We start from the raw sequence: 14,503 nt of genomic DNA, 5'->3' as shown, positions 1-14,503 counted from the left end.
TTGGACTAGAAGATCTCCAAGGTCCCTTCTGTTAGTCTATTCATTTGACTTTAAATCTTGAACTTTATGCTAATCTGGATGCCCATTCTCTGTCTCTCTCATTCTCTCCCTCTCCCTCCCTCCCTCTCTCTTCTCTCTCTCTCCTTCTCTCCCTCCCTTTCTCCTATCTTTCTCTTTCTTCCTCCCTCTCTCCTTCTCTTCCTCTCCCTCCCTCCCTCTCTCCCTCTCTCCTCTCTTTCTCTCTTCTCCCTCCCTCTCTCCTTCTATCTTTCTCTCCTTCTCTCTCTTCCTCCCTCTCTCCTTCTCTTCCTCTCCCTCCCTCCCTCCCTCTCTCCTCTCTCTCTTCTCCCTCCCTCCCTCTCTCCTATCTTTCTCTCCTTCTCTCTCTTCCTCCCTCTGTCCTTCTCTTCCTCTCCCTCCCTCTCTCTTCTCTCTCTCTCCTTCTCTCCCTCCCTCCCTCTTTCCTATCTTTCTCTCTCTTCCTCCCTCTCTCCTTCTCTTCCTCTCCCTCCCTCCCTCTCTCTTCTCTCTCTCTCCTTCTCTCCCTCCCTCTCTCCTTCTATCTTTCTCTCCTTCTCTCTCTTCCTCCCTCTCTCCTTCTCTTCCTCTCCCTCCCTCCCTCTCTCTTCTCTCTCTCTCCTTCTCTCCCTCCCTCTCTCCTTCTATCTTTCTCTCCTTCTCTCTCTTCCTCCCTCTCTCCTTCTCTTCCTCTCCCTCCCTCCCTCTCTCTTCTCTCTCTCTCCTTCTCTCCCTCCCTCTCTCCTTCTATCTTTCTCTCCTTCTCTCTCTTCCTCCCTCTCTCCTTCTCTTCCTAGCTCCTCTCTTTCTCCCCTCTCCCTCCCTCCCTCTCTCCTTCTCTCCCCCCCTCTCTCTACACACACAAACATACAAACACCCCCACACACTCAAACCTTTAGAGTCCCCCAGTATGTATGCTTTAACTCCGGCTAAAGATTATCCAGGACTGTTTACGCAATCCTGAAAGGCCATAAAGATGCAAATGATGCCTTTAATATGTAGGCATCTCAGCAACCCCTGCGCCAAGTGAACGGAAGACAGGGAGGAGGTGAGGCCACCTCACACAAAGATTAACCGAAGCAAAAGACAAAAATCCACCCAGATCAGGCGGATCCCCTTGACCCCCCATCAAATTCTGCAGGGGAAAAGTCACTGCTGGTTAATAAGAAGAGGGAGCCTGGATTCCGGCTGACTTTTCACCTGTATTTCTTTCGGCTGCAAAGAACGCTGGGAGAGTTTCAGCATATGCACGCCGGAGGGTTTTCCACAACTCTCGCTGGGTTGTGAGCCAAGCCTTTAATTGTATTCTGCTCCCCTGCCCTTGCTTGCATTCTCCTTTGAGCCACCTGCCCCTTGATTCGTTTCCATCCAAGAAGCAATGGATGAAAACGAATCAAGGAGAGAAACAACCTAGTACTAAGGAGAAATTTCCTGACAATGAGAACAATTAACAACTTTTCTCCAGAAAGGAAGTAAGAAAGGAAGAGAGAGAGAGAGAGAGAGAGAGAGAGAGAGAGAGAAAGAAAGAAAGAAAGAAAGAAAGAAAGAAAGAAAGAAAGAAAGAAAGAAAGAAAGAAAGAAAGAAAGAAAGAAAGAAAAAGAAAGAAAGAAAGAAAAATTGAAGAGCAGCGGGTGGAAACTGCATCCACTTTTGATCACCCCACTATAAAAAAGATGTGGAGACTCTGGAAAGAGTGCAGAGAAGAGCAAGAAAGAGGATTGGGGAACTGGAGGCTAAAACATACGAGGAACGGTTGCAGGAACTGGGTATGTCTAGTTGAATGAAAAGAAGGACTAGGGGAGACATGATAGCAGTCTTCCAAGATCTCAGGGGCTGCCCCAAAGAAGAGGGAGTCAAGCTATTCTCCAAAGCACCTGAGGGTAGGACAAGAAGCAATGGGTGGAAGCTAATCAAGAAGAGAAGCAACTTAGAACTGAGGAGAAATTTCCCGACAGTGAAAACAATTAATCAGTGGAATAGAAGTTGCCTCCAGAAGTTCTGAATGCCCCAACACTGGAAGATGTTGGACAACCATTTGTCTGAAATGGTCTAGGACAGGGGTCAGCAAACTGTGGCTCGGGAGCCGCATGTGGTTCTTTCATCTCCTGCTGTGGCTCCCTGTCGCCAGTTGGTGCCACAATTTTGGGAGGAGTTTCCGGCTGGAGGGGGAGAAGTACGGTGCACCAGGAGAAGACTCTCATCTAAGGGGCGGGTTTTCCGGTCAGCTCCAAAATTGATAGGGCGTTTGGTTAGGGAAGGTAGAGGAAAAGGGACGCCGTGTATTTTCCGGAGTATAAGACGCACCTTTTTCCCTCAGAAAAGTGGGTGAAAATCTGGGTGCGTCTTATACACTGAATACAGCATTTTTGGCCTTCCAAAACCCCGCCCTCTTCACAAAAATGGTCATGCATAGCCTTTAGGAGGCTTCCAGAGTGCCCCTGGGGGCTGGGGAGGGCAGAAATGAGTGAAAAATGGGTGATTTTTTGCTCAATTTCCCCCCCAGCCCTCAGGAGCACTCTATAAGCCTCCTAAAGGCTATGCGTGCAATTTTTGGGACAAAAAAACGGGCCTGTTTTTGCAAAAAATGGGCAATTTTTGCTCATTGGGGAGGGCTACCCCCCAGGAGCACTCTACAAGCCTCCTAAAGACTATCCATGCCCTTTTGGGGGGGGCAAAAGAGCCAGTTTTTGTGAAAAACGGACCATTTGGGGGAGGTTTGCAGAGTGCAAAAACTTTTTTTTTTAATTTTCCTTTTCAAAACCTCGGTGCGTCTTATACTCCGGAAAATATGGTATATAGCCCCTTTTGACCTGGAAAAGTTTCCATCGTTTATATAAGGTGGCATAAGCCTTCCTATTTTTATTAGGTCACACGTGGGCACCTTAACGAGTTTCTGATGCTAATTTATGACCGTAATTTGTGCCTTAGGTGGTTCTTTTCTTTGAGGACTCTTCTCTGTTTATTTTCGGATTTGAAGCTTAGCGATTTTAGCTGGCTTTCAATTCTGATTCGCCTCTGATTCGCCTTCTCTCTTTTTTAAGTATCCCCAGAGGACACGAAGCTACTTGGGTAGATGGTAGCACGAAAGCCATCCATTCATTCCCTGGAGAAAGGGACAGGATCGGTTACTGGGTGAATGATAATGGCCCCAACTCTTTGGGAGGCCCCGTTTGATGGATGACCCCAAAGTGCTGAACACAGCAAATAAAAATAAATCAGAATATATGATCCCGCTGGGCTGCAGGCGTGAAAACATCCCCAACTGTTATGTTCCTAAGAGTTTCTGCACAATAACAGCTCAGCTGTGACAGCGACAGTCTTCCCAGGATGTGCCAGTTTAGCACCATGCCTGAGTCTTCGGTGAAACATCTCCATGATCTTTCAACCCTTCAGGTGTTGCGGACCGCCAGTGGCCAGAGGAGCTGGCAGTAGATTCGGACAGTGAGGAGGGTTGGGGAGGAACATGGGCCGGTCCTGGAGTCTGGGGAAGGCTCTGAGGAGGGCTCTGTGTCGGAGGCAGAGAGGGGGCCAGGGCCGTATGCCAGTTATCAGCTCCCTTCGGAGTCAGACATCAGTGAGGCAGAAGAACAGCTGGAGCCTGTTTCCAGTGTGCGCATGCGCAGAGCTGCCAGAAAAAGGGAACAGCTAAAGAACAGGGGTCAACTTGAGAGTAAAACCACAGGTGGACAGTGAATGGCCCCTCCCATAGGGAATAAAGAGGAACGAAAGGGGAGTGGAGTTTGCAGGAGACAATTAGTTCCATTCATTAGGGTGAAGATCTGTCCTTGACTTCTTGCCAAGGAATTGCTGCTACAGCGTGGCGTTTGGAAGATATCGGCCTGGCAACTCTCCAAGCCTGATCAAGGTCTGTAGTTGTGAAATCTCAAGACTGTTGGCTGGCATTTTGCTGGAGAGCATTTCCCTTTAACCTAAATAAAAGAGGTTTTATCGGGACAGGGAGTCGGCTCCATGATCTTGGGAGGCCTAGCTCAGAACGTTACCTTCATGAGAACTAAGAAGGTTTTTTAGTGACCCTTAGGGACTCTCGGTACCCCACTTCCTAGAAGAGCTGTGGGTGTGCAGTGGTTAAAGTGCAGCATTGCAGGCAAACTCTGGCCACAGCCTGGAGTTTGATCCTGACGGGGTCCAAGATTGACTCAACCTTCCTGACGTTGGTTAAATGATTTAAAGGAGTGATTTAAAGTGCAATGGGGTAGCATATAAGCCTAAACGTTATTGCTATTGTCATTGCTCTTGTCTAAAATGTTTTTTTTCTCATGATGTAACTTTTCTACCTGTTCCTCAAGGCCATTCCAGCTTCCCTCTCCAAGTTGCCTCTAAACTGACCTCGGTTGTCCCTAAACCGATTCAGACTTGGGGGGACAGAACCCCAAGGTTGATGTTGGCCATCTGTATTGGGCAGGGGTGGGCGTCAAAACTTTTAGCAAGGATTTCTCTGCCTGGTTGCTGGGTGGGCGTGGCCATGGCGGGCATGGCCTGGTTGATCTCCTGTACCACAGCAACGGTGGGGGATGTGTTTTTGCCTTCCCCGGGCTCTGGAAGCTTTTTTCAAGCCTCCGGGAGGGCAAAAAAGGCCTCCCTAGGCTTCGGAGGCTCTCTGGAGATCGGAAGCCCTAACCCGAACTTCCTGTAGGTCCGTTCTTTGCCCTCCCCGAGCCTCAGCATGCACCCTGTACTTACCTGCATCCAAAATGGGTCGCAATGGGACTCTTGGGAGGGGTGGGCATGGCCAGCCAGAAGTGGATTTGGATTTTATTCAATTTGTAGGCCGCCCTATTCCCCGAAGGGACTCAGGGCAGCTGAACAAAGCCAAGGGAGGGGAAAATTACAAAAAGTAAGACAAAGACAATCAGACAATACAAACAGTTTAAAAGCACAACAGACACAGCAAATTCAAGTAGAGGGGGGGGACTCAACCCCAGGCTTGCTGGGACAGCCAGGTCTTCACGGCCGTCCGGAAGGCCTGAAGAGTGGAGAGGGTCCGAATCTCCACGGGGAGCTCGTTCCAAAGGGCCGGGGCAGCCACAGAGAAGGCCCTCCTCCGAGTAGTCGCCAGCCAACATTGGCTGGCAGATGGAATACGGAGGAGGCCTAATCTGTGAGATCTAATGGGTCTGTGGGAGGTAATCGGCAGAAGGCGGTCTCTCAAGTACCCAGGTCCAATAGCAAGTGGGATTTGGGGGTTCTCCAAACTGCACAGAATCTTAGCTAGAGGTTCTCCTGAACTCTTGCGAACCCCCAGAAGCCCACCCCTGGTGTTGGGTTCTCAGGAAGCTTTGGCAGGTACCTGGAGCTGCCACTGGGGTGGACCCTCCCCCCCCCCGCCGCCCCTCTCTCCCTCCCTCCTCTCCCAAACTTTGCTGCCTGTTCAGTCAACTCAGGTTGAAAACGAGGCCACCTCTTCCATTTCCTGAGAAGGCTAGAGACATGTTCTAGCAACTCCGCCCGGCCGAGTGTGCTCGATCATGTTTTTTTAATGTCTCATCTATTTTTGTTCACATCTCCGGGATGAAGGCAGAACCGAGCGAGTTCTCTGAGCCACTGTGAAGTTTGGCGCAGAGAACTCCGAGCAAAGCCTCAGCAAACTCCCAGGAGTTTGTTGTTTTCTTTCAAAAATTTTTTAAAAAAAGAAAGAAAAATAAAAAAAGAACGATGGTGTGTTTGTCTAACCTTAAGCGCCCTCTGGAAAAAAATTAGCCTATTCGGCATATCGGCTTAATCTAATATGGGAAATCACCGTGCTCCTTCCAGGCGGTTTCGATTCAGATTGCTGGGCGGCTTTTAATTTCTAATTATTTAGGATAAATTGAGTAAAATGGGAGAGAAAGCTGGATCAGCAAAAAATACCCAAAGCTGGAAGTTCTTTCTCTCAGTTTTTTTTTTCCTGGAGCAGAAGAGTAATTAAATGGACCAAATTTGCATAACATTTTGTAGTGGGGGAGGGCGAGATTATACCAGAAGGAGTAATTAAAGGAATGTATAGCTAATAGCTCCAGTTTGAGGGTGAGATAAAATGGGCAAAAAAGGAAAGGGGGTGAAGTCTAAAGCTAATTAGGATGCCAAATAAACTGGCCATTGCATATTTTAATCCTTCCTTCCAGTGGGAAAATTCATATATATTTTTTACTACCAGTTCTGTGGGCATGACTTGGTGGGTGTGGCAAGGGAAGGTTACTGCAAAATCCCCATTCCCTCCCCACTCCAGGGGAAGGATACTACAAGATCTCCACTCCCTTCACACTCCAGGGGAAGGATACTGCAAAATCCCCATTCCCTCCTAATTCCAAGGGAAGGATACTGCAAAATCTCCATTCCCACCTCAGTATAAGAGGTCCTGCCTTGAGCAGGGGGTTGGACTAGATGACCTTTGGGGTCCCTTCCACCCCTATGATTCTATGTTTTAGGATTGCTTCCTCCCCGTTTCCATACCAGACTGAAATAAGTCAACATATTCATGTTTAAATCAACCAGATAGATAGATAGATAGATAGATAGATAGATAGATAGATAGATAGATAGATAGATAGATAGATAGATTGATAGATAGATGATAGATGATAGATGATAGATGATAGATGATAGATGATAGATGATAGATGATAGATGATAGATGATAGATGATAGATGATAGATGGATGGATGGATGGATGGATGGATGGATGGATAGATAGATAGATAGATGGATAGATGGATAGATGGATAGATGGATAGATGGATATGGATATGGATATGGATATGGATATGGATATGGATGGATGGATGGATGGATGGATGGATGGATGATAGATAGATAGATAGATAGATAGATAGATAGATAGATAGATAGATAGATAGATAGATGATAGATAGATAGATAGATAGATGGATATGGATATGGATATGGATATGGATGGATGGATGGATGGATGGATGGATGGATGGATGGATGGATGGATGGATGATAGATAGATAGATAGATAGATAGATAGATAGATAGATAGATAGATGATAGATAGATGGATATGGATATGGATGGATGGATGGATGGATGGATGGATGGATGCATGGATGGATGGATGGATATGGATATGGATATGGATATGGATATGGATATGGATATGGATATGGATATGGATATGGATGGATGGATGGATGGATGGATGGATAGATAGATAGATAGATAGATAGATAGATAGATAGATAGATAGATAGATAGATAGATAGATAGATGATATATAGATGATATAGATATAGATGATATAGATATAGATATATAGATATAGATGATATAGATATAGAAAGAAATATAGATATAGATATAGATATAGATATAGATATAGATATAGATATAGATATAGATATAGATATAGATATAGATATAGATATAGATATAGATATAGATATAGATATAGATACAGATATATTCTTCTTTCATCCTGATTGCAGCATAAATAAACATACCTCCACAGATGGCTAATTTCTAAGTTCACATGGCTAGCTGTCAGCCAAGCCATATGGTAAAGCTTTATGGATTTTCTTTTTTCCTGAAATGTTCCTCCTCTTTTCCTTCCCTAGCCATGAAGTCGGGAGGCACCCAGCTCAAACTCATCATGACATTCCAGAATTATGGACAGGCCTTGTTCAAGCCCATGAAGTAAGTTGGGAATCTGTCTGTCTGTCTCTCTGTCTCTCTGTCTGCCTGCCTGTCTGCCCCTCTGTTATATAAAATGACTTGAGAAGCCTCTCTGGCTATGAAAACGAACAACGGTGGAGAACCACGAGTTTGGATCCACCAAAAATTGAAGGTAGTAGCCCACGCATGTATTCATTGGGTATATGAGCCGAGGTGGCGCAGTGGTTAGAGTGCAGCACTGCAGGCTACTTCAGCTGACTGCTAGCTGCAGTTCGGCAGTTCAAATCTCATCGGCTCAAGGTTGACTCAGCCTTCCATCCTTCCGAGGTGGGTGAAATGAGGAGCCAGATTGTTGGGGCCGATATGCTGACTCTGTAAACCGCTTAGAGAGGTCTGAAAGCCCTATGAAGCGGTAGATAAGTCTAAGTGCTATTGCTATTGCTATTTCTGAACTTGAAATGCAAGTGCTGGGCGAACCCATCTGGATCTGACCGTTTGAAATTGGACTTGGTGAATTACAGCTGTAATTTGAAGCTGGCAACATGAATACCATTGTAGTCCATTTCTGAAACAAACTTGGATTCCTGGAAATGCGGAAGGAAGCATGTTGGGAAATGAAGGCGGTGGGCTATTCTCTCTTCCGATTGCTCCCCAAGGGAGATTCTCCTTTCAAATTAGGGGGTTAGTGTAGCAATCAAGGAGCAGGAAGGGGGGGATGGAGCATGGCATGATTAGGTAGGCTTGGAAGGGGAGGGAGGGAACGAGGAAGGAAGGAAAAAGATAGAGAAAGGAGGGAGGGGAAGAGAAAAAGCATGGAGGGAGGGAAAGATAGAGAAAGGTGGGAAGGAGGGAAAGAGAAAAAGGATGGAGGGAGGAGAAGATGGAGAAGGGAGGGAGGGGAAGATAAAGGAAAGAAGGGGGAAGGGGAGGGAAGGAGGAAACAGATAGAGAAAGAAGGAAGGGGAAGATAGAAAAAGGAGGGAGGGAGGGAGGGAAAGAGAAAAGGAGGGAGGGAGCGAAGGAAGGAAGGAGAAGATAGAGAAGAGAGGAAGGGAGGGGAAGCTAGAGAACGGGGAGAGGAGGGAAGGGGAGGAAGGAAGGAAACAGATAGAGAAAGAAGGGAGGGGAAATAGAAAAAGGATGGAGGGAGGGAGGGAAAGGTAGAAAAGGGAGGGAAGGAAGGAAGGAAGGAGAAGATAGAAAAGGGAGGGAGGGGAAGAGAAAAAGCATGGAGGGAGGGAAAGATAGAGAAAGGTGGGAAGGAGGGAAAGAGAAAAAGGATGGAGGGAGGGAGGAGAAGATGGAGAAGGGAGGGAGGGGAAGATAAAGGAAAGAAGGGGGAAGGGGAGGGAAGGAGGAAACAGATAGAGAAAGAAGGAAGGGGAAGATAGAAAAAGGATGGAGGGAGGGAGGAAAAGGTAGAAAAAGGAGGGAGGGAAGGAAGGAGAAGATAGAGAAGGGAGGGAGGGGAAGAGAGAAAGGGAAGAGGGAGGGAAAAGGAAGGAAACAGAGAAAGGAGGGAGGGGAAGATAGAAAAAGGATGGAGGGAGGGAGGGAAAGAGAAAAAAGAGAGAGGGAAGAAGAAAGGAAAACAGAGAATGGAGGGAGGGAAGGAAGGAAAAGATAGAGAAAAGAGGAAGGGAGAAGGGAGGGAGGGAAGAAAAGAAAGAAAGAAAGAAAGAAGAAAAGGAAAAGAAAAGAAGCGAAGCAGTGTTTTAGCAAAGTCACTTAAGGCTCCCGAAGGCTTAACGGAGCCATTCAGAACTGGCATTCGTCATCGCCCGGATAATAAGCTTGTTCCCAGGTTTTGTTTCTGCTGCAGGAGAACAAAATTATTATTTCCTTTTAAGTGCTTCTGCAGAACTCAGGAGGGGGAAAGAGAAGCGACGTTTGAGCCCCCACTTAATATTCCATCTCCTGTGCCCAATAACGGGTGGATTTGTTTCCTTGTCCCTAGTGAGCAAACTCAAAGGGGGGAAAAAAACACACCATACAACTAGCCAGAGCAGATATGGAGAACCATCCCTGCCCATCCTTTGCTGGCTGGGGCTGCTGGGTGTTGTAATACAGCAATATCAGCAGGCCAGGATGCTGGTTGAGGCCATCTTCGGAGGTGTGAGCCTAGACCCGTGATGGCAAACCTGTTGCACGCATGCCAGAGGTGGCATGCAGAGCCCGCTCTGGGCCCACACACACACTGTCGCCAGCTGCTCTTTTGGTTTCCGGTGCGCAGCTGGTCATTGTGGGCGATGGAGCCCTGGAAAACAACCTGCAAATGACCAAAAACAGGACATTTTTCGGGTTGTTTTCCAGGATGTTTCAAGCCATTTTGGGCCAGTTTTTGGCCTGAAAAATGGCCCCCCAAACAGCCTGAAAAATGGCTAAAAAACAGGCATAGTGCACCAGCCAACCTGTCTTTGGGCTTCCAGTGTTCAGGCATGCACAAAGACCAGATGGCTGGCACGCATGTGTGTGCTGGAACTCTGTAGACCAGCTGGCTGGCATGCGCATACCCCCAGCCCAGCTGTCTTTGGGTTTTCTGATGCTCCAGCATACCCCATGCATGCACGTTCTGGTTGGTGCCAAAAAGATAGCAATAGCAGTTAGACTTATATACCGCTTCATAGGGCTTTCAGCCCTCTCTTAAGCGGTTTACAGAGTCAGCATATTGCCCCCAACAACAATCCGGGTCCTCATTTTACCCACCTGGGAAGGATGGAAGGCTGAGTCAACCCTGAGCCGGTGAGATTAGAACAGCCGAACTGCAGAACTAGCAGTCAGCTGAAGTAGCCTGCAGTGCTGCATTTAACCACTGCGCCACCTCGGCATCCCTGCCCTAGGGAGAATGAGTTAGGTTTCTTTTTTTTTTAAAAAAATGATCTTAATTGTTCCTGGTTGCTTTTAATGGCTAGGAGCCCGTCAGAGTCCCACTCATAAGGGGGTAGCTAGATAAATGGAATAAATCAACCAATTCATTGGCATCCTTCAGTCTCAAAAGACTTTGGTATTGTGCTCTGGGAAGAGGTCAAAGCTGGAGTGTCCTCTCCAAAGAAAGAGACCTGGGTAGATTAATATGGAGGATAGACTGTTGCCCAAGCAGCAGATCCCACCCACCCCCATCGCTGAAATAGTCCCATGGAACGGCAGAGCCGATACAATTGGTTCCAGCTGCGTCACAGAAGTCACCAGAATGTGGTTGTACAGAGCTACGAACTGCTTCCGGGACTCCTGCTCCAGATTTTGCCTCGAGGTTGACTCCTGAAGCCTTTTCCAGGAGTGGATAGAGCCACAAGGCGGTGGAGGTTTGCAATTGGAGTTTCCCTTCTCCTAGAAGATGGCTCTGCCGCTTTATCTGCCATTGGGGCGTAGAGCCCTCTTCCGCCTTCAAAACCATCGACCGTCTTCTCCTGTAACCCTGGAAAGGGGCCCTTACGAGGAGGGGCTCCCAGCCGGGCCAGCTGGACCAAGGTTTTTTAAGGAGGTGTTACTCCTCCGTCACTCACCCTTTGTCCTGGCTTGTGACAGGCAGAGCCTGGCTTCCCAAACGTTGGGCCCAGGATGGCGGGTTTAACTCAACCAATAAACACCCAGAGAATCGTGGTTTCTCCTCCTGCATCTCAGAAGATCAGAAGGCTCAATCCAATCCAAGAAAAAAAAAGCCCAGAGTATGATTTAAAGATCTTTCTCCCTTGATTGCAAAAATCCGAAGCTTTGTGGTGAAGGAACCGCACTCTGCACTTGCTCAGAGAAGCTGCTGCAGTGGTGGGTTGCTGCTAGATGTGTGCACCTGTAAGGAATAAGAGTCTTGTTATTGGTGCCTGAGCAAAAGGGTTGAACTAGAAGATCTCCAAGGTCCCTTCCAATTCTGTTATTCTGTTCTATTTTTTTCCATAGGGAAATTCCTAATCTTTACACACACAAAAACCCCACCCCCAAAATACTAGATTGAGACAAGATGGAAGGATGTTGCATTTCCTCAGTCGCAGACCCACCTCAAAGTGGTTAAAAATCCCTAGAAGAGATGGGTTGTAGTGAAGGACAGAATGCTTCTGGGCTGTGGGTCTGAGCTCCAAGCTTGGCAATTTGGTTGCCAACATTTTGTCACCATCCGAGGAGGCATCGTCAGTGGTGATTTGAAGTGGGCTCATCCGTCAGAGCACTGGCCTTTAAAACCTTTTTGCAGGACGCAAATTAGCGTGGTTCTTTGTTTGGCAGTTGGAAGGGACCTTGGAGGTCTTCTAGCCCAGCACTGTGCTCAAGCAGGAGGACCTATACCATTTCAACCTTCAAATAGATCCCAGAAACATGTGGGATTTGGAATGACGGCTTGGTCATTCTTTATCCCAAAAAGGAAAGGAAAGAGACGCTGTTCCGTTCCGTATTTCCCAAGCTTTCTCCAAACCAGATATATTATTTTCTGCTCCTTTGTATCTTCTGGGCAGCATCCCTCCCACACAAAGCCAAGAAAAGACAAATAAATTATTGCATGGGGGTTTAGGAGGTGCCTCCCTTCCACCACAGCCCAGGAAGTGGTCATCTTTATAACACGCCAAGTTTATTTATATGCTTCCATTCCTTCCCACCAACTTTTATCCAGAGGAGAGATGGAGTAGTACGTGTACGGAATAGGTCTGAAAAGTGCTAGGTTCCTAGTATTTTTTTTTAATATATTATTATTATTATTTACATATAAGTGTATTGAACACAGTGTGATTGTCCTGGCATTTCACCTGCCATGAAAACCAAAGTGAAACAGATGACATATATGCTACTTAAACAGTGCTAAAAGGTAAAGATTTCCCCTTGCACTTATGTGCTAGGCGTTCCCAACTCTAAGGGGCGCTGCTCATCTCTGTTTCAAAGCTGAAGAGCCAGCGCTGTCCGAAGACGTCTCCTTGGTCATCTGGCCGGCATGACTCAAGTCCCGAAGGCGCACGGAACACTGTTCCCTTCCCACCAAAGGTGGTTCCTAATTTTCTACTTGCATTTTTTGCGTGCTTTCGAATTGCTAGGTTGGTAAAAGCTGGGACAAGTAACGGGAGCTCACTCCATTACGCGGCGGTAGGGATTTGAACCGCCAAACTGCCGACCTTTCTGATGGACAAGCTCAGCATCTTAGCCACTGAGCCACCGCATCTTGTAAACAGTGCTAATGTTGTACAATTATTTTTGATCATCATATTCATTCTAATATGCATATATAGTATCTCATTCCAGGTCCCCCCCTGCCCTAATTTTTTCGTATTCAGACTTCCACCTTATGCTTCTAACCATTGATAGAATCTGTTCCATGTGTCATAATATTCTGTCTCTCCTTTGTCTTTTATTCTTAACGTTAGTCTATCCATTTCTGCACAGACTAGTATCTTCCTTATTATCTCCTACTCTGAAGGGGTGTTTTCACTCCTCCACTGCTGGGCATACAGCATTCCTGCTGCGGTCAGGATATGTAACATTAGGTATGTTGTTCCTTTATCATAGCCACTAATACAGATACTCTTGTGTTGAAGACTTCAGTTGATGTTCTCCTGGCCGCAGGAGAACACCTGGACACCGAAGTTGGGTCTGGATGAAACCCAAGACTGTTGTTCTTCTCGCTTTGTGCATCCATGCTGCTCAAATTAATTTCGTCTCTTGGCCACCGAGCAATTCTAGATTTTATTGTGATAACGTACAGTAGATGCTTTGGGGCTTTCTTGACGCCTCTCCTGGTTGGGAGGAACAATCTTGGTGCTTTGTCATTCCTTCCTCAAGGGCTCCAAGCAACCATTTAGCTATCTGCTCAATGGGTTTTGTGGGCCTTGGTGACGTGGAAATGTTTTGTTTTTCCATAAATAGCTGATGGCACAATAATGATCACATTAGGAGTTTAATTGGTTGGACTACAGATCTTGGAGGAAGTATCTCCTATCTAAGGCCCTGTTTACGGCCACCCAGGAGAGTTGTTTGTGTCTGTGTATGTGTGTGTGTGTGTTTTAATGAATTCTTTTCAACAAACAAGAACAGCCTTGGCACAAATCGAAAGGGAATTGCAGCAAGATTCTAACAGCCATTGTGTGATGATGGCCTCTTGGTGTGTTTTTTTAACAGAATAAGAGAGTTGGAAGGGACCATGGAGGTCTTCTGGTCCAATCCCCTGCTCAAGCAGGAAACCCTATACCGTTTAACAGAATAAGAGAGTTGGAAGGGACCTTGGAGGGTTTCTTAGTCCATGTTGTGGCTCGCTGGCAGCCAATGGAGCTGGCAGCAGATTCGGACAGGGAGGAGGTTGGGGATGAAGATGGGCCAGTCCTGGAGTCTGGGGAAGGCTCTGATGAGGGCTCTGTGTTGGAAGCAGAGAGAGGGCCAGGGCCGTATGCCAGTTATCAGCTGCCTTCAGAATCAGACATCAGTGGGGCAGGTGAACATCTGGAGCCTGTTCCCAGTGTTCGCATGCACAGAGCTGCCAGAGGAAGGGAGCAGCTAAAGAACTGGGGTGGACTTGGGAGTAAGGCCACAGGCAGATGATGAATGGCCCCTCCCAGGGGAAATAAAAGAGGAGCGAAAGGGGAGTGGAGTTTGCAGGAGACAATCAGTTCACTTAATTGGTTCGTGACTCTCCGAGACGCCTTGCTAAGTTCTGCAGAGATCGGCCTGGCAGCTCTCCAAGCCAGATAAGGTCTGTGACTATAAATCCTCCCTTGAAAGACTTTGCTGTGAATGAGCAGAATTCACAGTGAATTAATGAAAAAGGGTTTTTGTTGGGCAAGGAGTTTGCTTCATGCTCTGGGGAAGCCTCAGTCAGAACAGCCCAACTCTCTGCTCGGCTAGGAAAGCCTGTGCCAGTTCAGACAAATAGTTGTCTGAAATTT

The 14,503-nt window shown here is 47.0% G+C and overlaps 1 protein-coding gene across 1 annotated transcript in view; it reads left to right on the top strand.

Moving 5' to 3' along the window:
- Positions 1-14,503, top strand: part of FAM20C (FAM20C golgi associated secretory pathway kinase) — a 77,294-nt gene that overhangs the window by 29,913 nt on the left and 32,878 nt on the right. The window contains exon 3 of the mRNA XM_087701739.1: positions 7,595-7,673. Within this exon, the coding sequence (XP_087557865.1) occupies positions 7,595-7,673 (79 nt within the window). The remainder of the gene's footprint in view (positions 1-7,594; positions 7,674-14,503) is intronic.

This window comes from Thamnophis sirtalis, unplaced genomic scaffold, assembly GCF_051295495.1.
Source record: "Thamnophis sirtalis isolate CommonGarterSnake01/CBP01778 unplaced genomic scaffold, rThaSir2_p1.2 scaffold_14, whole genome shotgun sequence".
Classification (NCBI taxonomy): domain Eukaryota; kingdom Metazoa; phylum Chordata; class Lepidosauria; order Squamata; family Natricidae; genus Thamnophis; species Thamnophis sirtalis.
This window is presented reverse-complemented; position numbering and strand designations above follow the sequence as displayed.